The sequence below is a fragment of the Rhinopithecus roxellana genome, chromosome 6 (genome assembly GCF_007565055.1).
Source record: "Rhinopithecus roxellana isolate Shanxi Qingling chromosome 6, ASM756505v1, whole genome shotgun sequence".
NCBI classification, from domain to species: domain Eukaryota; kingdom Metazoa; phylum Chordata; class Mammalia; order Primates; family Cercopithecidae; genus Rhinopithecus; species Rhinopithecus roxellana.
The window spans coordinates 131,880,134-131,906,937 of NC_044554.1; the positions used below are offsets into that span (position 1 = coordinate 131,880,134).

A 26,804-nucleotide genomic window follows, 5' to 3' on the forward strand; every position below is an offset into this window, starting at 1 on the left:
TTAGTTTTAAAGATTAATTCCTTTACCAGTTGTAGCACTCATCATCTTTTTAGTCACCAAATCTTTGCTTTATGTGTACGGGACATACGCATAAGTATAAACTATTTTTACGTATATGTAGTAAATAAATTCTCTCTACAAAGAAATGGAATAAAAACCCAAACATTTCCATCATAAAACAGACATTTTTGTCATAAGACTGCAGTAATGGCTCAGTGCTTCTACTTGAAGTTCTACTACTGAAAGTTAGGTTTATCCATTGATCTCAGAGATGCATCATTCAAGACTCTTCAGTCAAACACATTTGTGTCTCTTTGTGTATGTGTTTTTGTATATGTTTTTCTTCAAAAGAAAGATTGAGTTGTTGTCTTACATGTAGATGTATCTGTTACATCACGTGTACAACTGTAATAATTCTGTCATTTCTGTTAATGTGTTTATATTCACCAAAATTTATTTCTTTACCAAACACTTATTTTTTTTCCATGTCACTGAAGTAAGTTAAACTGGTAGAAAGATTTTTCCTCTTATACTTTATTTGTTCTTTCACATTTTTCTGCTTACAAGTATTACATAGCAGTGATTTTCTATTTTAATTGTTTTGCTTAAAAAGTTGGTAATTACCTTACCAAAATAATCTATAGCAGACTGTAAGGTTATCAGTGGAGATGAGACAACAGTTTATATTTGGATTATAAACATTGGTTTACTTCTGAAACCAATATTTTATATGAAAAAAAATGTTGCCTGCCTTCAATGTCATTCTGATTCTTAACTTTAAAGGAAAGTTGTCATTTGGGAAAAAGTATAATATTTTTAATGATATAGCACAGGCAGTTCCATATTATCAATGCTATCTTAAACAGGCATGGAAAAATCTAATTGTTTGTATTTAATTTAGGCATGCATGCAGTTTAATTTATAGCACTTAATACTGTATATCTAATGAATAAGTTTACTTTTGACAACATCACTTCCTTCATTTTTATTAGGTTGATATTCTTAGAAGTAGTCTAGCTAATGATAGAGGCAGTGTGGATTAGATTTATGCTAAAGAGTGAGGGACACCTGCATATGTTTAGAAATGTGCCACGTAAAATGTGTATAGCATCTATTTATTAAACCTGTACTTCATAAATACTGCCTAAGAGGTTGTAGACTAACATTTACGATGCATTTGAAGTCCATGTATTGGTTGCTTAGTTTTTTTTTTCCACTAGAAGACACTTCAGTAAATAATGGGACCGTTTATGTTTAGATTAATAGTCCCAAACACAAACACATTCCAGGAATGAGATTCCAAAGCACTTCTTCAAAAAAGTGCCCATGTAGAAGAGATTATAAAAAGTTACTTTTTCTCCAGAATAACATTCTACTTGAAAGCTTAAGTCATTTTCCCCACAACTCTATTATTCAAGTGCTACATAATTTTTTGGTGATTTTAGTTTATTTAAATTATGTCCCTCAAATTAGATAATTACATTTTAATTAAAAAACTAACCAATTGTGATTATTAGTTATATTTCTAGATTTATTTGTATGATCTTAATTTTGTAAAAAGATGATTAAAGCTAGTCCTTGTTGGCTGTGGCCAATGTTTGGGTTTTAATCTTCCTGGTTATTTTAGCTAGTGATAATTTCTGTGTCCATTACATAGTTAAGTATATATTTGATTATATTTGAAGTTTGATTTTCCCTGCTTTTACTTTGTTTTCAGAAACTACTTTGTAGTAGAGATAGCTGAAAATGTAGCTTTAGAAATACGTAATAGAAATGTATAATTATACCATATTTAGTTTATAAGCTAAATATAAAAATAGTTTATAAGCTAAATATAAGCTTATATTATATTTATTTTTCTTGGCTGCTATGTTAAGTTCATTTGTAGTGAAATGATGACCTGGAACTTTCATAATTTTGAAGTTTCTTATGGGAACTTGATATTTATTTTATCAGGGCCCTTTTATAATTATCGCTCTTAATGGCCTTGACATGCCTGTGCTACAGACCCTGAAATACTCTCTAGCAGTGATTCTCAAACAGTTTTTTCTTTTTTTGAGACAGGGTCTCACTCTGTTGCCCAGGCTGGAGTACAGGCTGGAGTACAGTGGCGTGATCTCGGCTCACTGCAACCTCCGCCTCATGGGTTCAAGCAATTCGTCTGCCTCAGTTTCCTGAGTAGCTGGGAATACAGGTGCGTGCCACCATGCCCAGCACATTTTTGTATTTTTGGTAGAGATGGGGTTTCACCATGTTGGCCAGGCTGTTCTCCAACTCCTGACCTCAAGTGATCCACCTGCCTTGGCCTCCCAAAGTGCTGGGGTTATAGGCATGAGCCACCACGCCTGGCCTCATTTTAAAATTTTTTTAATTTAAATTTTTTTTTTGAGACAGGATCTCGCTTTGTTGCCCAGACTGGGGTGCAGTGGTGTGATCATGGCTAACTGCAGCTTTGATCTCCCAGACTCAAGCAATTCTCCCACCTCAGCCTTCGGTGTAGCTGAGACTACGGGTGTACGACCATGACTGGCTAATGCTTTTATTTTTGATTATTATTATTTTTTGCATGTGGAGACAGTATCTCAGTATGTTGCCTAGGTTCATGTCAAATTCTTGACCACAAGCAGTCCTCCTGCTTCAGCCTTCCAAAGTTTTGGGATTACAGGTGTGAGCCACCACACATAGCCCTTTTACAGTTTTAAAAATTATTGAGGACAACCATTAATATTTATGTGGATAATATCTGTTGATATTTACCATTTCAAATTAAAACTGAGTAAGCACACAAGTTGTCAGATCCCATTTTATGTAGTGTCTGGAAAACTTCATTTTACTCCCATGAGAGAAAGAGTGAACAAGACAAATAATGTCTTAGTATGATTATGAAAATTGCCTTTACTTTTTGTACCTGCTGAAAGAGAATTCACTGGACCACACGTTGAGAACTGCTGCTCTAGAACTGGGCATTAGATAAACTGCATTTTTGCAAATAGGCACCTGTTTTTGTCAATGACCTTCTGGCATTTTTTGAATTTAGTGCAGTCTGAAGAATCCCCTTGAAATATGGTTGTATATCTTTTTCAGCCATTAATCTTGCAGCTTTGAGATTCCTTAAGATTATCTTGCCCTTTAGTTTTCAGAGGTAAGTTTTTTGGGGAAGGCGGTGTAGTATTTTCAGAAATGGTTCCCATTTTCAATATTTTGAAACAGAAGTTTTGTATGAGAATTAATACATGACAGTAAATTATGTCAATAGAATTGGCATTTTTGTTTAGTGAAAGAAAGTGTTCCTTTCTCATGGAAAATGCTTAAAATTAGAGACAGTTTGGATTTTGGATTACTGCTTTATAAATGTAACTTTATGTTCTTTGCTGAGTAGAATTCTTTTTCTGTAAAAGGCTCTGTTAAAGATATTAGGTGTCACATTAAGAAATGGCAATTGTCACCTGATTTTTGTGAATTAAAATGTAAAAATTTTGCCAACATTTATAAATATCCACTTCTATTTGAGACTTCTAACTTATTAATCAGTTGTCTTTTTACACATTGCAAAATGAAACAAATTGCTCTGAGTCCTAAAAAAAAGTCAGTTCTGTAACATTGTATAAATACTGAGATTCATGAGAATTTGACCTTTTCTAAAAACTTAGAGGAAGTGTGATTGGTCAAGCTTTTTGATATAATAATTTTTTCTTCAGAGTAGTAGGATTCTTTTAATTCTAATTTTACAGGAAATGTGCTGGAATTTCCTTGTATTAAACGCATGTGTTTAGATAAAATTTAGCCTTTTGTATATATCATTTATAATCATGTGAAATATATATATAAATTAACAGTAAGCATATTTTAGAGCCTGTGGAGAACATTGATCAGTATTATCATTTTGGGGGTAAGTTTTAAATCCTGATGGAAAAAATGAAATATTTACTGTAAGTGTGATTGATTTATTCATGTAGTATCACTTATTCTTCCTATAATTACATTGGATTCCATTACATTATTCCATAATATTAAAGTTATTTTCTAGGTGGTACTTTTTTGCCATTCAAAACCTATTTTCCTGATGTCTATTTTTATGTAAAACCATATTTTAGAAATTTTATGTTAAAAGCTTCAGCTTAACTACTTTCTCTAAAATCTTGAAAGATGATGTATGTTCTCAGAAATATCCAAACAACAGATGATAATAAATCAGGTTTTGTATTGATCTAATCATAAGTGTGCTTAAACCTATGTTTGATGTGTTAAAACTGAGATTTAGCTGGCCGTGGTGGCATATACCTGTAATCCCAGCTACTCGGGAGGCTGAGGCAGGAGAATTGCTTGAACCCGGGAGTCGGGGGTTTTGGTGAGCCGAGATCCCACCATTGCACTCCATCCTGGTCAACAACAGTGAAACTCCATCTCAAACAAACAAGCTAACAAACAGAAAAAGCGAAAAAGAAAACTAAGATCCTAATTTTTTTAAGGAGGATGTGTTATTTAGATTTTCCTGTTGAAACATTGTCTGCCAGCTATTTGGTTAGGGAAATATTTTATTTCTAGTTTTCCCTATTTTCTTCTTTGCGTTACATTTCTATTAAGAGTCTCAAATCATGAGGATCAGAGGGCCAGAAACATTAGTTAATGTTGTTTTCTGTGCCTCTAAATGATAATAGATGTGGAGAGAAATTGGCGTAGAGATATGATTTAGGCATTTATGGTTTTTCTGAGCAAAATGGAAAAATAGGAAAATAGAGGAATTAGAACTGCATTTTGATACAACTTTTTCTGACCTTTTGAAATTTACTTGTTTCCCATATGAGTAAACCTTTTTTCCAGGACTGATTAATTTTAATTCCACCAGAGAAATTACCACACAGTTCATAAAGATATATAGCATCCTAATTTCCAAACTTTGATTGCTTGCTAGATTATTTTCTAGTCTGTATTTTTTTTTTTTTTTTTTAACCTAGATGTGGTATTCTAAGGAAAGTCTTCTTTGGACTTACCATGGGGATGATATTTAAAGTAGCAGTCCTCATTGAGGCTCGCAACTTTTCTTTTGGGGGTACAAGGAAGATCCTCAGTGTAATAAATCATCAGTTCATGATCCTCTTTTTGAACCACCTTAACAAGAGATACAGCGGAAAGGAAAAGGCATTGAACATTTATTGAGTGTCTAGTTTGTGCCAGGAACATTCTTGCCATCTATTGTTAATTCTTATAACCTCCTGAGGTAGATATTATTTTTATTGCCATTTTGCAGATAAAGAAATTACAGCTTCGAGGTTCAGTAGCGAATAAGTGAGAGGTGAGAAAGAAACTTAAAAATGTTTGATTTCATGTCAACTTTGAAGCATGACTAATAGTATGAAAATCTGGGCAGATTTTTGTTTGCTTACTCTGGTACTGTAAAACCAGATGAGTTTTATTTAGGATGTTTTCAATTTTATTTGCCAGCCACTTGTCAGCCCCAGACCTATTTTGTTTGGTTTTATAACATAGAGAAGCAAAATATAGAACTTAAAAATACTAGAATTCCTAAGAGAAATGATACCATATTCTTGCTGACATTTGCATTCTTTTCTGATTGTTTTACAAATCTGCTGCAATTTTAGATGTTACACACAAAGTATGTTGAAAGAATTATTAATTGCGACTTTCCAGTATATTCAAGTGTCACAAATTACTGTTTAAATGATGGCTCGAAATGTTACTTTTGGATATTGGTTGAGTTTAAAAGAATATAAAAATATAAAAAATAATAAAATATATTTATGAAATATATTATGAAAAATGTATATTTAATGAGTGTATGGTATGAAACTAGTTTATTAAATTTATTTCTGAATATTGTTAGTGATTTGCTTTCTAGGAAACTGATTTGCTTTCCAGGAAACTGATTTGCTTTCCAGGAAACTGATTTGCTTTCCAGGCTCACCAGGGCCAGTACTAAAGGACCAGGGAGTAGGCAAGGCTAGGAGCAAAGCTGCAAATTTATTTTTGGTCAGCCAGCTTTGTGGGGGAGGGGTGAGGTCCCTCCGCAGGGGAGGCCGGGGGAGTCACCCGGTGGAGCTCTAGGGCGGAGTTCCTGCAGTCCCGACAGGAGTGGGGGCTGAGGAAGTGCAGGCAGCGGGCACCCGCAGGAGCGGCTTTTTTGTCCTGGGCCTGGGAGTGGGAGGGCAGTGGGTGGGACATAGGCGGATCGGGGGCGGGCGGTAGGCGTGGCTAGGCGGGTTCCGGTTTTTCTCAGTCTGAGGTCGGGTTGCGCCTGCCCAGTGGACCGGTGTCTTTCCTGGGTGCAGGAAAGTTGACGGTGAAGAATCCGGAACTGCGCCATCTTGCCTCCGTTCGTCCAAACAGTTAGGTTCATAAATAAAAATGTGTGGACTCAAGTACCATCTTTTATTATATGTAATGTTAAGGACAATCTATTAAATATGCAATAATAATTTTCTTGTTAACTTATTTAAAGTTTATAATGCAGAAAGTTTAAATGAAAACAGACCCTCTTCTTCTGAATTTTATCTTTTAAATGTTTATTAATATGTCTTCCTATTTCTTTCTTTCTTTTTGAGACAGTCTTGCTCTGTCCCCCAGGCTGGAGTGCAGTGGCATAATAATAGCTGGCTGCAGCATTGAATTCCTGGGCTCAAGTGATCCTCCCGCCTCAGCCACCTGAGTACCTGGGACTAAGAGCATGCATCACCACGCCCAGCTAATTTTAAAATACGTTGTAAAAATGGGATCTCACTGTGTTGCCCAGGCTGGTCTCAAAACTCCTGGCCTCAAGTGATCCTCCTACTTCAGCCTCCCACAGTATTTGGGATTACCAGCATGAGCCACTGATCTCATCCTCTCTTTTTATAGTATCACTAGCTAAATGTCTTCATTACCAGTTTACACTAGGTATTTCTTGATATAAACCTAATTAATAGAGTTCTCTGACCCTTCTAGCAGCTAGTCAATCTGGATCCTTTTTTAGATTATTTTCTGTATCTGTGTATATTCATATACCTAGGCAGGCTCTCATGGATCTATCTTACAGTAGTTTGATAACGCTGAAATTTCTGAATTCCCCAGTACTTAAGGAGTATAGAGTCCTTAAGTCTGCCATCACATACATACTTGCTTAAACATTATTTTGAATTCATTTCTTCCTATTTTGTATATGTGTGTCTTGTCTCCTCTAGGTAGGATTATAAGCTCCTAAAGTGTAAGAATCATGTCTTGTACTTTTAAAACCCATGTATAAGATCAATGATTACTTTGATTACTTGTGGATTCATTTTTCGTTTTTCCTAGTTTAAGGGGCAAAGCAGATCAAGAGTTGTTAGTTGCATGCCTGCTTTTTCATATCCTCTCTCCTAGAGGAGAGAGAATACGAAGCTTGCAGAGAAGTGAAAAATTAAATAAGAGGGTGCTTATAGTGTTCTTTAACAAAGACGTCAGGTATATATTTCTCAAATGTAATGTACTTTGGAGTTAATAAAAGAATGGAAAATGGGGCATACATTTGGAAGTGCATATAATAATGTTTAAGTAATAAAGAGAATTTTAGTGATTAATTTTTTTTTTTACTTTAAATGTGATTTTCTGATATATGTTAATATTTTAATATTAGGACTCGCTGATTCTTGAGAAGAGTCAAAACTGGAGCTCTCAAAAAATGGACCATATTCTGATTTGCTGTGTTTGTCTGGGAGATAATAGTGAGGATGCTGATGAAATAATTCAGTGTGACAATTGTGGCATTACGGTCCATGAAGGTAATGTTGCTTTCTTTTCTCTCTTTTTAGAAATGGCTGACTGTGGCTCTTTTACATTTGTACTAAGGTGGTTCTACAGTATTTCATGGTGTTTTGGTTGAAATAATGCTAAATCATCAAAGTATGGGTGCTATTTTTCAGGTTATCTTTTCTTTGTTTTTGAGGTGGAGTCTCACTCTGTCGCCCAGGCTGGAGTGCAGTGGCACAATCTCGGTTCACTGCAACCTTCACCTCCCGGGTTCAAGCTATTCTGCTGCCTCAGCCTACCGGGTAGCTGGGACTACAGGTGCCCACGACCACACCTGACTAATTTTTGTGTTCTTTTTTATTTTATTTTAATTTATTTATTTTTGAGATGGTGTCTCGCTCTGTCGCCCAGGCTAGAGTACAGTGGTGCTATCTCAGCTCACTTCAACCTCCGCCTCGCGGGTTCAAACTATTCTGCCTCAGCCTCTTGAGTAACTGGGATTACAGGCATGAGCCACCACGCCTGGCTAATTTTTGTATTTTTAGTAGAGATGGAGTTTCACCACATGGGTCATGCTTATCTTAACTCCTGACCTCATGATCCACCCGCCTCGGCCACCCAGAGTGTTGGGATTACAGGCATGAGCAACCACGCCCAGCCAATTTTTGTGTTCTTACTAGAGACGGGGTTTTACCACGTTGGCCAGGCTGGTCTCAAACTCCTGACTTTAAGTGATCTGCCTGCCTCAGCCTCCCAAAGTGCTGGGATTACAGGTGTGAGCCACCACACCTGGTCCCACGGTCATCTTAATTTAAAAAAAAAAATTTAAATAATGAAAATAGCAATACTGTATGGAAATCAGTATTTCTTTAAAGGTCAGGGTTATGGTATTGTATTTTATGATACTATTTTTTTTTTAATTAAAATTTTTTTTTTTTTTTGTAGAGACAGGGTTTTGCTGTGTTGCCCAGACTTGGTCTTGACCTCAAGCAATCTGCCTGCCTCAGCCTCTCAAAGTGCTGAGTTTACAGGCATGAGCCAGTGTGCCAGGCCTTATTTCCAGTTTTTTTTTTTTAATTTTAAATTTTAAAAAATTATTTTTAGTTTTTAAATAAAATTCAGAAGTAGGAAAAAGTTGACTATTTTAATCTGATAGAAAGTATTCTTAAAAAACTTACATTCTATCAATTTTTTGTAGCTTCTTCTTTCACAGATGTACTTTTATTTTTGAGAGAGTCTTGCTCTATTGTCCAGGCTGGAGTGCAGCAACGCCATCTCAGGTCACTGCATCCTCCGCCTCCCAGGTTCAAGCAATTCTCCTGCCTCAGCCTCCCGAGTAGCTGGGATTATAGGTGCCTGCCACCATGCCCGGCTAAGTTTTGTATTTTTAATAGAGATGGTATTTCGCTATGTTGGCCAGGTTGGTCTCAAATTCCTGGCCTCAAGTGATCCACCTGACTCAGCCTCCCAAAGTGCTGGGATTACAGGCGTGAGCCACCGTGCCTGTCCAATAGTATGTATTTTTTAAGAGCAAAGGGCCAGGTGCAGTGGCTCACACCTGTAATCCCAGCACTTTAAGAGGCTGAGGTGGGTGGATCACCTGAGGTCAGGAGTTTGAGACCAGCCTGGCCAACATGGCGAAACCCCATCTCTACTAAAAATACAAAAATTAGCTGGGTGTGGTGGCTCATGCCTGTAATCCCAGTTACTCGGGAGGCTGAGGCAGGAGAATCACTGGAACCCAGGAGGTGGAGGTTGCAGTGAGCTGAGATTGTGCCACTGTACCCCAGCCTGGGCAACAGAGGGAGACTCTGTCTCAAAATTAAAAAAAAAAAAAAAAAAAAAAAAAAAAAAAAGTATTATCTCACATAACCACATAATTATCAAAGTCAGGAAGTTAACATTGATGAAATACTGTTTAATCTATATAGATTGTATTCAGATTTTGCCAATTGTCTCAACAATGTCATTTCTAACAAAATAAAACCCAGGATCATGTATTGCATTTAATTGTCATGTCTGTTTAGTCATCTTTAATGTGGAACAGTCCTTGAGTTTCTGTGTTTTATGTCATAGACATTTTTAAATATAGACCAGATTTTTTGTTTTGTTTTTACAGAATGTTCCTAATATGATTAGATTTGAGTTATATGCTTTTGGCAGGAATACCACAGAAGTTATGTAGTGTTCTTAGTGCAACGTATTAGGAAGCATATTATATTTATTTGTGCAGTTACTGGTGATATTACCTTCCTTTTTTTCTCTTTTATTGCATAAGCCTACCAATTTTGAATACTGGTGATATTTTGATCACTTGGTTGGGAGGGTATCTTTCTGGTTTATCTGTGGTAAGGTTATTTTTCTTACCAATTAATTATTATTATTATGTTTTAATCAGGGCTGTGACTACCACAAAACAATATTTCTATGGCTTTTCTCTTACCTGCTTTTCTGGTATTACAGCCCTTGTCCCAAGAAATTCTGAGAGTCTGCTGGACTTGTGGGACTTGGCAGGATCTGTGATTCTCTAGCTAATCCTCTTGTCTTCATGTGGAGCTGCCCTTTTTTGCTGCTAACACTCACTGTGGGAATATCTCCAGTTACTATTACTCATTTATATTTTTAGTAATGTTTGTTGAGTACCTTCTGTGTGCTTGGTATTCTGTAAATTTTAGGCATACGAAATAGAATGTACAAATTGTTGACCTGGTGGAACTTAATGTCTGGACAAACAGGCAGTAAGCAAACCAATAAATATCTCTCAGTTGGTGGCCCAGATTCTGAAGGAACACGAAGTAGGACAAGGAGTATAGGAATGCTATGTGTGAGGGTGGTTGGGTGAGTTGGCAGAAGTTTGTATTTATAAAAGTTGATAAGGGGTCAGGCACAGTGGCTCACGCCTGTAAATCCCAGCACTTTGGGAGGCCAAGGCAAGCGGATCACCTGAGGTCAGGAGTTCAAGATCAGCCTGGACAACATGGTGAAACCACATCTCTACTAAAAATACAAAAATTAATCTGGTATGGTGGTGTGTGCCTGTAATCCCAGCTACTCGGGAGGCTGAGGCAGGAGATTCACTGGAACCTAGGATGTGGAGGCTGCAGTGAGCCGAGATTGTGCCAGCGCACTTTGGCCTGGGTGACACAGGGAGACTCTGTCTCAAAAAAAAAAAAAAAAAAAAAAAAAAGTTGATAAGGTAAGCCCACTCTGACAAGAGGATATTTGAGCAGTGACCTGAAGGAAGTAAAAGAGCAAGTCATGTAAATATATCGGGAAAGAGCACTACAAGCAGAGGGAGTAGTGAATGTAAAGATCTTGGCCAACCACAATGGCCCACGCCTGTAATCCCAGCACTTTGGGAGGCGGTGAATCACTTGAGGTCAGAAGTTCAAGGTCAACCTGTCCAACATGGTGAAACGCCATCTCTACTAAAAATACAAAAAATTAGCTGGACTTGGTGGCGTGTGCCTGTAGTCCTAGTTACTCAGGAGGCTGAGGCAGGAGAATGGCTTGAACCCAGGAGGTGGAGGTTGCAGTGAGCTGAGATCGAGCCACTGCACTCCAGTCTGGGTGACAGAGTGAGACTCTGTCTCAAAAAAAAAAAAATCTTGAAGTGGCAACATGCTTCAGTGTTTGTATAGTGGCACAGAAGTTTGTATGACTAGAACTGGCTGAGCAACCTGGTTAGTGGTGGGAGTAGAGATGGTAGTAATCCAGCTGGGGTCTTGCAGATTCTGGTACTGATTTTAGATTTTATTATGATGGATATGGGAAGTCATAGCATGGGTTTTGAGCAGAGGATTAATATGGTTTGATTCATGTTTTGGAAGGATCACTTAGGCTGCTGTGTTGGGAGTAGACTGAAGTGAATCTAAGGTGGGCAACTAGGAAAATATTTAGGAGACCATTGCAGTTATCTACGAGAGGAATTGGTTTTGAGGTAGATAGTAAAAGTTTGGTTTTACACTGTGTTTATGTAAGATGTTAGGACTAGAAATTTAAATTTGGGACTTATCAGCCTGAAGATGTTATGCAAAGATGTAAGACTAAATGTTTGTAATAAAGTCATCCTAGTACTTTAGAGGAGATGGGGAACACATGGCCAGTGAGATATGAGAACCATGGGTGATGACCCAGAGAAAAATGTTTCAAAAAGAGAAAGTCAGTAAATGTGTCAAATAATGTTTTTAAGAGTGGGAAATCACCCTAATTCAATGCTGGACTTCAAGTACACCACCAGGCAAGCTATCCCAGAGGTTATTGAAAAAAAAACTAATTGAAAAAATGTTTGTATCACATGATTCATTAAATAAATATAAAATACACAGAAGCAAGGGGAAAGATAGAGGATAAGTTAACACATTTAGACTGAGGTTTAAGTAGGATAGAAGGACCATACTACCTAAATAATTCCTGGGGTACATAGTGTTTATACATTTTGGCTTATCAGCCTTCTTTGCTAATGCTGCGGTTATGAGAACCAGAACCCACAAGGTAGGTGCCCTGGGCCAAAGATACACTCTCAGGAAGATACAGGAACAAGTATGCCTGGTCATGGTGTTAGCTCTCCAGTTAATCTACTCAACAGCCATAGGTTTTATTTGTATTTGTTAGTCAGTGGACAGAATAGGTATCACCAATGGGTGGCCAAATTAAGGCCTCATAAATGTTGAGTTCTAAGTGTCTCATATATATTTAATGTATTTTGACTCTTTGGTGCCTTTTGCATATTTGCCTCAAGAATGTTAGATACATCTTGGTCCTTCTGTCCCTTTCTGTCTGTGTTTAATGCATACATGCTTTACTTTTTATCTGTACATACACATGTAAGTTTTATTGATCTCATTTTGTTTCTCTATAGTAGAGTTTAATATTCTCAAGCAGGGCAAAAACACATTATAACTGAGAATATATCATTGAATTTATTGATGAGGGTCATTGGCCATCTTGATCTGAGAGAGTTCAAAGTGAGAATAAAAGAAGGGGAAGTGCAAAAAGTGACCAAGTGCAATTCCTATGACGAGTTTTTATATAAAGAGAAGCCAGGGCCGGGCGCGGTGGCTCAAACCTGTAATCCCAGCACTTTGGGAGGCCGAGACGGGCGGATCACGAGGTCAGGAGATCGAGACCATCCTGGCTAACCATCCTGGCTAACACGGTGAAACCCCGTCTCTACTAAAAACTACAAAAAAAACTAGCCGGGCGAGGTAGCGGCGCCTGTAGTCCCGGCTACCCGGGAGGCTGAGGCAGGAGAATGGCGTGAACCCGGGAGGCGGAGCTTGCCGTGAGCTGAGATCCGGCCACAGCACTCCAGCCTGGGTGACAGAGTGAGACTCCGTCTCAAGAAAAAAAAAAAAAAAAAAAAAAAAAAAAAAAAGAGAAGCCAGGAGATGGGAAAAGGGATGTGAAATTGAGGGAGGGTTTTTTCCCTTCTTATTTTAGATGCTGTGTTAATTATCTGCTGCTGTGGAACAAATTATCCCAAAACATAGCAGCTTAAAACAACAAACATTTATTATTTCACAAGATTTCTAAAGGTTAAGAAATCTGGGAGCAGTTGGTTGGGTTGTTCTGACTTAGAGTCTCTCATGAAGTTGCAGGTCAAAGCCATAGCCTAGGCTGTAGTCATTTTAAGGTTTGGCTGGACCTGGAGGATTTGCTTCTAAGCTAAGTCAAATAGTTGTTGGTAGGCTTCAGTTCTTTGATGGCTGTTGGCCAGAGACCTCAGTTTCTTACTGCATGGACCTCCCTCATAGACTGCATGAATGTCTTCATGAAGGGCAGCTGGCTTCAGAGTAAGTGATCAAAAAGGAAAGAGATGGAAGCAGTTGTATAAGAGTACTAGTATATTTTATAGTCTAATATTGGTAGTACATACAACCATTTCTCCCATATTCTGCTGTTCACATAAGCCAACCCTAGTCAGATGTAGTTGAGAGCATTCTAAGAGTATAAATACCAGGAGGCACTGATTATTAAGGGCTATCTTAGAGGCTGCCTACCACATGTGCAGAGAATATATAGCATGTTGTGTGCTGATGGAGATGACCCAGTGGAATGGGAGATTGGTGATATAAGGAAAATAGTAAGGAAAGAAGGGGGAACAATTGCTGGAACAAAAGTTTTGAGTGCAAGATTAGAGGGGATGAGATCCAGTACCAAGTAGAGAGATTGAGTGGATAAGAGTAACCATAGTAATTAGGGAGAAAAGGATATATGGGTCCAAATCTAGGTAGGTTGTTAGATGTGGTAGTTGGAGCATGTGTAAGTTATTTTAAAAATGTTTCTTGTTTTCTTAGTGAAATAGGAAGCAAAGCCATTAGCAGAGAGTGGGGACAGTGGGGAGTTAGAGATTTGGGGAGGCAGAGTTGTATAAAATTTATTTGGGAGAATAAACTGAATAAGGAAATATATACCTAAAATATATATGTATACACACACACACACACACATATATACACACACACATAAACAGCAATAAGACCACTTGATATTAGTGGTCATGAATATAAGGGGCTCATTAATATAAATATCATATTCATTCGTTCATTCATATGAATATGATATTAGTGGTAATGAATACTGTTACTGAGAAAAGTAAACATGGTTGTATATGTTTGTATTTTTCTTCTCCAGGTGTGGTTCAGATTCCTGGGAGTAGGTAAAGAATATGTTAACTCAGGAGTAGCAGGTACTTTGGCAGTGTTTGTTACATTGATCACTGATGATCACAAGCATGTTACTGCTGCTTATATCCATGAATGTCATTGCTGATATGTGATGCAGTCATGATGAGTTCTGTTAGTTTTGGTGATTCTCTTATGATGCTGAGGGCACTCTCTCTCTTTTTCTCTGCTTCATTAAAATGCTGAGTACCATCTCTACTTCTTAAGTCATTCTTAGGTCTACTTCTTAGATTGTGGTCATTGACCTTGGATGTATTTTTTTAGGCTAGCACAGTAGTTTTAAGTAATAGAATTGGTTGCTAACATTTAAACATTGGGAAGTCTTACACATTTAGGATTTCAAGCTTCTTTTGCAAAGTTCTGGAGGCACTAGAGTTTTTTGCTGTTGTTGTCGCTGTTGTTGTTTTAAGTGATGGAGTGTCCCAGGCTTGCCTTAAACTCCTGGGCTCAGTCTTCTTGTTTCAACTTCCCAAGTAGCTGCGACTAAAGGCACTAAAGGCATATGCCTGCCCTTGCAGTAGTTTTCAGTTTCTTCTAGCACAATCTGCTGGAGCTGAATAAGGCTGCTCCCTGCTAGTAAGGCCTGTGGTCTCCAGTTCACCACAGTCCTCTCTCAAACCACTTACTCATTTTTGTTAGTTGCCTAGTCCCTGGAGATATTTGAATATATAGTTCCTCATCTGCTTTGAGGGTACTGTCTCTTGTTGCTGATACTTGGGCTGCTGATGCCTTGTGGTCTCAATGTCTCACATCTATAATAGTTAAGCAACTCTTTTACTATAGCTTTTACTTTAGGACACAAGCTTGAGCCCACTGGGGACTAGTTCTATGTAAATTTCAAAATGAAACTCACTCTCTGGTCTGTTTTTGAGTCATGTTTTGCTCCTTGGACTCTTAACTTAGGATGAGTTCTTTCCCAGTAGATTTCATTCTTCAGATAAACATAGATTTCTGTAAGGGCACAATATTAGTTCCACTGACATGCTTACAGCTATTAAAAGTTCATAATAGGACTCCTGCTTCAGATGAATAGCCTCAGTACCGGAAAATCTACCTTCTTTCGAAAGTAGCTTTGATTTTCAGAAACATTTAAAAAGTCTGAATCAAGGCAGACAAATGAGATGATCAAGCTGAGTGGTAATGCCAATTAAGTCAACAGGATGTTGTATCTATATAAAGTCATGTAACAACTCTTCTTGTGTAATTGATTTAACTGGCTTTGATGACAGTCCAAGTTATAAATATGTTTGAGACTTTGCTAATGATAACTCATTTAATTCCCAAAACTAGTTAATGAGAATTGGAGACCTATTTTTATTACAGAGAAGGAAGAAAGTTAGAGAAGGAGAGGGAAATTGATGCATAAATAGGGAAGCTGAATAGTCTTTCACCTCTTTAGGTGAATCTTTATGTTGTATAATTAATTTGTCGGTAGTAGTTTGAATTCTGTGAACTGTATATATGTTCCAAGTAAAGATGCAAAAAGGTAAAAAATAAATTTTTACTTAAAAAAATTATGCTATTACTTTCATCCTCTAGTTTAAATAATTTCCCATTTCCCTTTTAAATTTTGGAGTTTCTGTTGTATGATTGATTTTGTATGTTGTATGATTGGAGTTTCTGTTGTATGATGTGGAGTATCTTTTCATATGCTCATTTGCCTTTTTGGGTTTTTTTGGATGGAGTCTTGCTCTGTTGTTCCGGCTGGAGTGCAGTGGGGGTAATCTTGGCTCAATGCAACCTCTGTCTTCTAGGTTCCTGTGATTCTCGTGTCTCAGCTTCCTGTATAGTTGGGATTACAGGCGCACACCACCACACCTGGCTGATTTTTTAGTTTTAGTAGAGATGGGATTTCGCCATGTTGGCCAGGCTGGTCTCAAACTCCTGACCTCAAGTGATCCGTCTGCTTTGGCCTCCCAAAGTGCTGGGATTACAGGCGTGAGCCACCACATCGACCCTTATTTGCCTTTTGTATATCTTCTTGGATGAGGTGTCTATTCAGATCTTTTGCCCACTTTAAAAAATTGGGTTGTTTTCTTATTGTTAAGTTTTAAGAGTTCCTTGTATATTTTGGATAACAGTTCTTTATCAGATAGGTCTTTTGCAAATATTTTCTCCCAGTCTGTAGCTTGTCTTTTTACTCTCTTGACAGTATCTCTCACAGAGCAGAAGTTTTACATTTTAATGGAGTCCAACTTATAAATTATTTGTTTTCTTTATTATGCTTTTGGTCTTGTATCTAAAAAGTCGTTGCTATGGTTAAGGTTATCTAGATTTTCTCCCATGTTAGTTTCTAGTTTTATAATTTTTTAATTGTAAATTTTCTTAATTAAAAATTTTAAAATTTTTACAATTTTGCCTTTCACATTTGGGGTCTGAATTAATTTTTGTTATGAGTATAAGGTCTGTCTCCGAATTAATTATTTTGCACATGTGTGTTCAGTTGTTCTATCACCATTTGTTAAAAAAGCTGTCTGTGCTCCGTTGTATTGCCTTTGCTCCTTTGTCAAAGATCAGTTGACTGTATTTATTTGGGTCTTTTTCTGGGCTCAGTTTGTTCGTCGACTGACCTATTTGTTCTTTGATTAATACCACACTGTCTTGATTACTGCAGCTTCATAGTAAGTCTTAAAATTGAGTAGTGTTACCCCTTTGACTTGTTTTTTTTCCTTCAATATTATATTAGCTCTTCTGGGTTTTTGCTTCTCCATGTAAACTTTAGAGTCAGTTTGCAATATCTACAAAATTACATGCTGGAATTTTGATTGGGATTGTATAGAATCTATAGATCAAGTTGGGAAGAAATGGCATCTTGACAATATTGAGCTTTTTTATTCATGAACATAGTAAACATTTATTTATTTAGTTATTTGATTTCTTTCATCAGAGTTTTATAGTTTTCTTCATAGAGATCTTGGCAATGTTTTGTTAGATTTATATCTAAGTATTTTTTGGGGGGTGCTAATGTAAGTGGTATTTTGTTTTTAATTTCAATTCTACTTGTTCATTGCTTTCATAAGAAATTGGCTTTTGTATATTAACTTGTATGCTGCAGTCTTGCTATAATTGCTTTTTAGTTCCAGGAAATTTTTGACTATTCTTCCAGATTTTCTACTTAGACAGTCAAGTCATTTGAAAGCAAAGATGATTTTCTTTCTTTCTTTCCAGTGTGTATATTTTTATTTCCCTTTCTTGTCTAAAAAACAGTAGTGACAGAGAACATCCTTGCTTCATACCTTATCTTTGTGGGCAAGCTTCTAGTTTCTCATCATTAAGTATGATGTTAGCTATAGGTTTTTTTGTAGAGTTTCTGTATGCTCTAGTTGAGGAAATTACTCCTTATTTCTGTTTGTGTGTGTGTGTGTGTGTATGTGTGTGTGTTTTTAACTTGTTTGTTTGTTTTGAGACAGAGTCTCACTCTGTTGCCCAGGCTGGAGTGCAGTGGCGCAATTTTGGCTCACTGCAACCCCCACCTCCTGACTTCAAGTGATTCTCCTGCCTCAGCCTCCCCTAATGTGTGTATAATTTTAAAAGGTGCTTCAAGATTCCTCATGTAGGAGATGGGGAGGATCATCCTTTGGGAGACATTGGTTTAGAAGAAAGTAAGAATGGGGCGATAAAAGGAACTCTACAATGTGGATGATGTCATGCTGGAGCTTAGACAGCCACAGGTATAGATCATGGGAGGAGCCAGAGCAATGTAGAATGAAACATGGTTCCTGGTATAAGGCAAGTATAAGGTTGACAATGAGGTTTCTAAAAATTAAGACTTTTTATTTTATTTATTTATTTATTTTGAAACGGAGTTTTGCTCTTGTTGCCCAGGCTGAAGTGCAATGGAGCGATCTCAGCTCACTGCAACCTCCACCGCCTGGGTTCAAGCAATTCTCCTGCCTCAGCCTCCCAGAGTAGCTGGGACTACAGGCATGTACCACCATGCCCGGCTAACTTTTTGTATTTTTATTAGAGACAGGGTTTCTCCATGTTGGTCAGGCTGGTCTCGAACTCCTCCGCCTCTGGTGATCCACCTACCTCTGCCTCCCAAAGTGCTGGGATTATAGGTGTGAGCCACCGTGCCCGGCCAAAAATTCATATTTTTTATTCCTCTTAATAATGGTTAGGGCAAGCACAGGAAAGAAGAGGCAAAAATGAAATGCTGATGACAAAAAGTAACGATGTGAGCGCCAATAGAAGGTTGAAGGTCAGTGCAGATGGAAGTTTGGGTAGTATCTGCTAAACAGATGTGCCTTCTCTTGCTCCAGCTCTTCTACTGTCTTCAGGTTGATTTTTCTTTCTTTCTTTTTTTTTTTTTTTTGAGACGGAGTCTCGCTGTGTAGCCAGGCTGGAGTGCAGTGGCATGATCTCGGTTCATTGTAATCTCTGCCTCCCGGGTTCAAGTGATTCTCCTGCCTCAGCCTCCCGAGTAGCTGGGATTACAGGCATGCACCACCACACCCAGCTGATTTTTGTATTTTTAGTAGGGATGGGGTTTCACCATGTTGGCCAGGATGGTCTTGATCTCCTGACCTCATGGTCTGCCCCCCTTGGCCTCCCAAAGTGCTGTTCATATTATTTTCTGCTTAAAATCAGTCCCTTAAAAATAAAGTTCACGCTAATAGCAAGACATATTATTTTCTGCTTAAAATCAGTCCCTTAAAAATAAAGTTCACACTACTAGCAAGACTCTCTGGGATCCCATACCACTTGCCTTTTTCTCCAGTGTTTGGGGTCTTTCATATATGCTTTTCCTTTTACCCAGATTCCTCTTGTTCCACAAATGTAACCTAAATATATAGACGTTAAGCTAGTGTTTGCCATTTGTGTTCCTGTTATTTGGATATTTGAAAAATCTTATTTTTAATTTAATTTTTAAGATTTTATTGTGTATATTTAAGGTATACAGTGTGTTGTTATGGGATTCATATAAACAGTAAAAAGGTTACTGTAGTGAAGGAAATGAACATATCCATCATCTCACATAATTACCCAATTTTTAAAAAGTTTACCAAGTCCATCCTTCTGCAGAACTTACTCATTTTTGTTTTTGTGAGAAGAACAGCTAAAATTTACGTTTAGCATGAATCCCATACACAGTACAAGTTTATTACCTTGAAAAATCTTAATTCATTCAAATATTTTTTCTTAATTATAAGTAACACATGAGCAGATATATAAAATAGTTATGCTTTCTGTCTCAACTCTACTTCTTTTTGCATAGGGAATCACTGTTAACAATTTGGTGTGAATCTACCCCATCTGTCCCTGGTACCTTGTGTACCAGGGGTTTTTAAACTTTATTTTATTATGTAGATATATGTCCATTGTAGAAAACATCAGTAGAAATAAGCTAAGAAAACATCTCCCAGTTGGGCATGGTGACTCACACTTGTAATCCCAGCAATCTGGGAGGCTGAGGTGGGTGGATCACTTGAGCTTAGGCATTTGAGACCAGCCTGGGCAATGTGGTGAAACCCGGTCTCTACAAAAAATACAAGTTAGCCAGGTGTGGTGGCTCGGGCCTGTAGTCCCAACTACTTGAGGTGCTGAGGCAAAGGATCACTTGAGCCAGGGAGTTCGAGGCTTCAGTGAACCAAGATTGCACCACTGCATTCCAGTGTGGGCTACAGAGGAAGACTTTGTCTCAAAAAAAAAAAAAAGAAAAAGAAAACATCTCTCATAATTATACCACCTAGAGGTAAATATGCTTAAAACTTTAGTGTTTGTGTTTGTTCTTCCAGGCTTTTTTTTTTTTTTTTTTTTTTTTTTTTTTGCTTGCTCATGCGTATACACAAATATATATTTTTAATTTAATAGTCAATAATACGCACACTCTTCTTATAATCTCTATACCTCTATTATCACTATGGTTTCTCCACACCCCACCGGATCCATTCAGGTACCGTGAGTTGTACTTGTGTTATATCTCTTTAGTCTCCATTAATCTAGAACAATTTTTCTGCCTTTTGATGGTGTTCATGATGTTGACATATTGAAGAATCTTAGTTTTTATAATGTCATACTGAATATCTCTCAGTCTGGATATATCTTATTGTTTTCTTGTGATTAGATTCAGTTTAAACTTTTTTTTTTTTGTAAGCGTATTTTTTGTAAGATGTATAATGTAGCCGGGTGCGGTGGCTCACGCCTGTAATCCCAGCACTTTGGGAGGCCAAGGTGGGTGGATTACTTGAAGTCAGGAGTTCGAGACCAGCCTGGCCAACATGACAAAACCCCGTCTCTACCAAAAATACAAAAATTAGCCTGTAATCCCAGCTAGTTGGGAGGCTGAGGCATGAGAATAGCTTGAATCTGGGAGGTGGAGGTTACAGTAAGCCAAGATTGTGTCACTGCACTCCAGCCTGGGCAACAGAGTGAGATTCTGTCTCAAAAAAAAAAAAAAAAAAGTCTAATGTCAATTTATTGCATTATTGGTGATAGTTCAGGTGGTGTCAACCACAGACCTCTTAATTTTAAAGGTTTTTTTTTTTTTTCTATTTGTAATTAATGAGAAATCTGTGGGGTAATAATTTTGAGACTTTGTTAATATGCCGTTCTCTAGCAACTTTCCACTTAATAGTTTTAGCATCCTTGTTAAAGTCACTGATTACAATTACACTGATTACATATGTGGGCTGCAAGATGGAAATTTGCTAATTCTAATTCTAATTCCTCCTACATTTATTAGGAAGCATTTACTGTGTAAAGAAATTCTCTCCCCCTTTTTTCCTTTTCAGTATTACCATGACCTCATATGTTATAATTTGTTAACTGATTGCTGTTTCTGATACTTGTTACATTGTCCAAATTTGACCAGTGAGAGTCCTTTAAGCAGGCTCTTGTATATACACAAACACTTCTCTCTCTCTCTCTTACTCTTTCTTTGTTCTGTCCACCACTTTTCTCTCTCCACCTCTAAATAAATTGGATAAATCGCAAAGATATTTTTCTGCAAACTTGCTTTGTTTCACTCATCTGTTAATTCTGTAATTCTTCTCATGTCAGTGTATATGGGATATTTCATTCTTTTTAATGATACATAGAATGGCTCAACCATAATGTACTTATTTTTTTGTTTCAAGTTTTTGACTCATGTATAGTGCTGACAAACATGTGCCATGTATATGTATGTAATAATTTCTGTGGGATAGATACCTAGAAGTAAAATTTCTTTTATTTTTTTGAGACAAAGTCTCTTTCTGTCGCCAGGCTGGAGTACAAAGGTGCGATCTTGGCTCACTGCAACCTCTGCCTCCTGGGTTCAAGCAATTCTCCCGCCTCAGCCTCCTGAGTAGCTGGGACTACAGTTGTGTGCCACTACGCCCAGCTAGTTTTTGTGTTTTGAGTAGAGACGGGATTTCACCATGTTGGCCAGGATGGTCTTGATCTCCTGACCTTGTGATCTGCCCACCTTGGCCTCCCAAAGTGCTGGGATTACAGGGAAGTAAAATTTCTGAGTCAAAAGATAAGTGTATTTAAACTTTTAAAAACCATTTCCAGATTGACTACCAAAAAAACTGTAGTAATTACCAACAATGCACAAACTGCTTGATAACATTGCATATTTGTAAATTTTATTTTATTCTTTTGGATATAATCTCTTTATTACAATGTGCATTCACCTTATTAAGAATTAAGTTTGGTATCTTGTGGCCAATTGCCACATTTTGTTTTCTCTTACTTGCCTGTCATTTTCTTAGTCATTTATTTTCTTTTTTTTTCTGGTGAAAACATATACATATATTTAGAATTAGCCAGCTGGACCGGGTTTAGATGATCCCAATTTTGTCGGCAACATTCAAAGCATTGTAATCAGGAGCCAGTCGAACATATCTCGTCTTCTCTCCATCAGGCCGAATTAGGGTGTTGACCTTGACCACATCAATGTCATAGAGCTTCTTCACAGCCTGTTTGATCTGGTGCTTGTTTGCTTTAACATCCACAATGAACACAAGTGTGTTGTTGTCTTCTATCTTCTTCATGGCCGACTCAGTGGTCAGCAGAAACTTGATAGTGTAATAGTCAAGCTTGTTTCTCCAGGGGGCACTCTTCCGAGGATATCTGGGCTGCCTCCGGAGTCTCAGTGTCTTGGGCTGCTGGAAGGTGGGTGACATGCAGATCTTTTTTTGGTGGCTGTGGACACCTTTCAACACTGCCTTCTTGACCTTCAAAGCCTTCAGTTTGGCTTCAGCATTAGGAGGGGCAGGAGCTTCCTTCACTTTCGGTGCCATCTTGTGAAAAGCATAGTCATTTCTTGGCCTCGCGTGGTGGCTCACGCCTGTAATCCCAGCACGTTGGGAGGCCAAGGCATGTGGATCACCTGAGGTCAGGAGTTTGAGACCAGCCTGGCTAACGTGGTGAAACTCCCTTCTCTACTAAAAATACAAAAAATTTGCCAGGTGTGGTGGTGGGCGCCTGTAATCCCAGCTACTCGGGAGGCAGAGGCAGGAGAATTGCTTGAACCCAGGAGGCGGAGGTTGCAGTGAGCCGAGATCGCGCCAGTGCACTCCAGCTTGGGTAGAGCGAAACTCCGTCTCAAAAAAAAAAAAAAAAGACAAGCTTAGTCATTAGGTTATCTTTGTCTCTTTTCTCATTGACTTATTGGAATTCTTTTTTTAATGTTCTTTGTCTGTTACGTGTTGCAAATATTTTCCATCCTTGCAAATTTTTTTTATGTTTCCATCTTGTTCTGTATCCTTTAACTTTGTGATTTTTTTTGTTGTTTACAATTTTCTGTACAGTTAACACCTGTAGATTTTTTTTTCCCTTTAACTCTTTTGAAACTAGCTTTTAAGTTTCAAAATGAATTTTTATCTAAAACTCAGTCCAAAGAAAGGGACATTTTTAAAAGTGTAATAAGCAGCTAGTGTTGCTAGAGCCTTTTGTTCTTAAATTCACGTGCTTACAGTGACAGACTTCCATATTGTAATTCAGCCATGCAATTTTTAAAAAACATCTCATGATTAAATATGAACTTCATGAATACTTAATTTAGAGAAAACTGTTTGCCTATCATAATACATGAATATTAAATAAAATGTGGAAAATATAGAACAGAGAGAAGAAAAACATTCCTAATTGTCCTAATATCCAGACAGCCATAGTATTTTGTTGCATTTCTTTTATCTTCTATTTTTTTGAGAAATATGCTTATTCTCAAGTAATTGCATAAAGATTTTTAAGTTGAGATTTTGCTAAAAGATAGTATGCCAAATTTTGCTTATTGAATTTATAATTGTTTACTGTAATTACTTTTCAGAGTGCTTGCTTCATCTAAATCTCTTTTCTTTTTGAAATTTGAGGGCTGCAGTGTCTCACTTAGTATAAATATCTTTGTGGGAAGATCTTCTAATATTAGGGTACCTCTGACCATGATGTCACTTATCCTGATATCCTGATTGCAGTGTGTCTGAAGGAAAATATCAGGTATATGTTAGTACATGACAGAAGTTAGGTAGTGTACTTACCAGCAGTTGCCCTCAGGTTTAGTTGCTATTCATTAAACGAGATAAGGCTTACTAAGAGATGTTTCCCCCTATTTTTCAGTTTACTGTTAGCCTAGCCCAAGGCCATTTTTGTTTTTTAGTGTATGCAAAAAGATATCCTTAGGAGTGTTTACTGGATAGTAGAATATGTTCAAGTTATAACCATTTGGTACTTTACTTCTTTTATGCTTTAGGACAGGGGTCCCCAACCAGGTGGTACTGGTCCTTGGCCTGTTAGGAACTGGGCCTCACAGCAGGGGGTGAGCGGCTGGTGAGCGAGCATTACTGCCTGAGCTCCACCTCCTGTCAGATCAGTGGCAGCGTTGGATTCTCATGGAAGCGCAAACACTATTGTGAACTGCACATGTGAGGGATCTAGGTTTCATACTTCTTATGAGAACGTGATGCCTGATGATCTGAGGTAGGACAGTTTCATCCAAAATAATCCCCTTGTCCCATCCATGGAAAAATTGTTTTCCATGAAACCAGTCCTTGGTGCCACTGCATTAGGATATGTTTCTGACAAGTATTATGCATGTTGTAGGTACTGTCTTTCTCGTAAACAATATTACTCATTTTAAAATCTTTTTTTGGCCAGATGTGGTGGCTCACACCTATAATCCCAGCACTCTGGGAGGCCAAGGTGGGTGAATCACGAGGTCAGGATATCGAGACCATCCTGGCTAACATGGTGAAACCCTGTCTCTACTAAAAATACAAAAACATTAGCCCGGCATGGTGGTGAGCACCTGTAGTCCCAGCTACTCTGGAGGCTGAGGCAGGAGAATGACGTGAACCTGGAGGCGGAGCTTGCAGTAAGCCGAGATCATGCCACTTTACTGCAGCCTGGGCGACAGAGTGAAACTCCCATCTCAAAAAAAAAAAAAAAAAATTAAAAAAAATATTTTTTATTGATGAATTTCATAGTCAAAAGTCTAATGATATATTAAGTACAGAAAAAGTGTTTTAAGTTTTTAAATGACAACTTTTATATACCTGTTTTATATATACTGAAATATAATTAGGATAAATATTATTAAACACATACTGCAGATGAAGTAACTAAGCTTCAGAGATTTGGTTTGTTCAAAGTTGCATAGCTAGAAGGTGGAAGACTGAAAGTCCACTGGCCCCTCTGTGAAAAGCTGAATGAGGAACATTTCCACTGATTGAAATTATCCATACCTTTGTACAACTCAAAACAATTGTAAACACATTTTTTTCTTAAATGTGAGTTGTGTACATAGCATATATTAGTCAAAGATTGATCCTCACTAAATGGCCATAGAAATGTGTCTTCCAATATTACCCATTGGAAACACATTGAGCACATATGAAATGAGTTTTAGGTGTTCATACATTGTTTATTTTGTTTACCCATATGAAAAAGAAAATATTTTTTCCCATACTCATGTTTTATATGGAAGATAGAAAGATTTTAGAATGTATTTAGTCACTAATTAAAATGAATTGGAGCAGATACACAGTGCTAGAACTTTGGTCTAGATCTCAGTAAACCCAACAGGTATGACAGAGAAATATGGGATAAGTGGCAGGTAAAAGTGGCAAGTAAAGAACTCTATAAAGATAATGACACAGTATGGATCATTTTTCAGGGACAGCGAAGCTGAAGAAAAAATACGTACATACTTGCTGGTTGTTCTTTGAACTTGCACAACACCAGTCTTCCAGATTACAAAGGAAGAATTTCCTGGGAATGGATTTCAGAATCATTCCTGAGATTGTTTGTAGGAGGTTTAAAACTCTGTGCAAATGTGCACGTTTGCTGTGTGTGTGGAATATTCTTTAGAAATGTAATTGAAAATTTTCTTTATTCTAAAAAAGTAAACTGCTGTGATTTACCTTGATTTGCCTGAATGAAGTTAATAAATTGGATAGCTCCTTAAGGGCTTTATTCTCTTGGTAATTGCCTACTTCTGTGAATGCAGATTTTATCTAGTTTGAATTTGTTTCAAAGGAACATTATTTTGTAAAGAAAATATGTATTTTTTCCCATGTGGTATTGCATAGCATTGAGAAAATAGATTGATGATTATTGTTTTGTTTTATGATTTTTCTTTGAATATAACGTTTTGCTCTTTTGTTGGAAATAAAACTGATCCCAAGAAGAAAATTGTATTTCCTTTTAATTTTATGACAGTGCATTTAAAATAATACATATCTAGACAAGGTGATGAAGATGATGATTGCCAACCACAATTTAATGACATTAAAGAAATTAATGAGTTTTGATTCCTTTGCTTATCTTGTGTGTTACAGTCTAACTCCTTTTAAGTATTTTCTTTGACATTTTGTATGACTTTCAGATTGTTTGTGTACATATGTTATAGTTATGTATTAAAGTATATTAAAATATTAAATGAAATTAATTATATAGTTTAATTTATAGCTATTTTAACTACATTTAGCATAACTATTAACATAGTATATATGAAATAAATCCATATATTATGTATAATATATATACACACATGTATAATCTGAAAAAATATATATACTTTTTTGAGACGAGATTTTTGCTCTGTTGCCCAGACTGGTTCACTGCACCCTCCACATCCCAGGCTAAAGTGATTCTCCCACCTCAGCCTCTCTAGCAGCTGAGACTATGGTGTGTGCCACCATGCTTGGCTAAACTCTGTTTTGTGTTTTTTGTAGAGACAGGGCCTCACTATGTTGCCCAGGCTGGTCTCAAACTCCTGGGCTCAAGCGATCATCCTGCCTCAGCCTCCCAAAGCGTTGGGATGGCAGGCATGAACTACAAGGCTTGGCTGACTTTCAGATTTTATTAAAATTCAATGTTATAAAAGCTTTGAATAGCAAAGGATAACAATTAAACAGTTGCTTGAAGCAGCTTGTGTAAGTCATAGTTGCAAACCAACTTTTTAGTTTTTTGCTT

At 37.3% G+C, this 26,804-nt stretch overlaps 1 protein-coding gene and 1 pseudogene across 8 annotated transcripts in view; one reads left to right on the forward strand and one right to left on the reverse strand.

Moving 5' to 3' along the window:
- The window catches only part of PHF14 (PHD finger protein 14), a 196,197-nt gene that overhangs the window by 10,243 nt on the left and 159,150 nt on the right, over positions 1-26,804 (forward strand). For all 8 annotated transcript variants that reach the window (XM_030932734.1, XM_030932735.1, XM_030932736.1 and 5 more), the window contains one exon: positions 7,607-7,751. In XM_030932734.1, the coding sequence (XP_030788594.1) occupies positions 7,607-7,751 (145 nt within the window). The remainder of the gene's footprint in view (positions 1-7,606; positions 7,752-26,804) is intronic.
- On the reverse strand, positions 22,172-22,633 carry LOC104655120 (annotated as a pseudogene).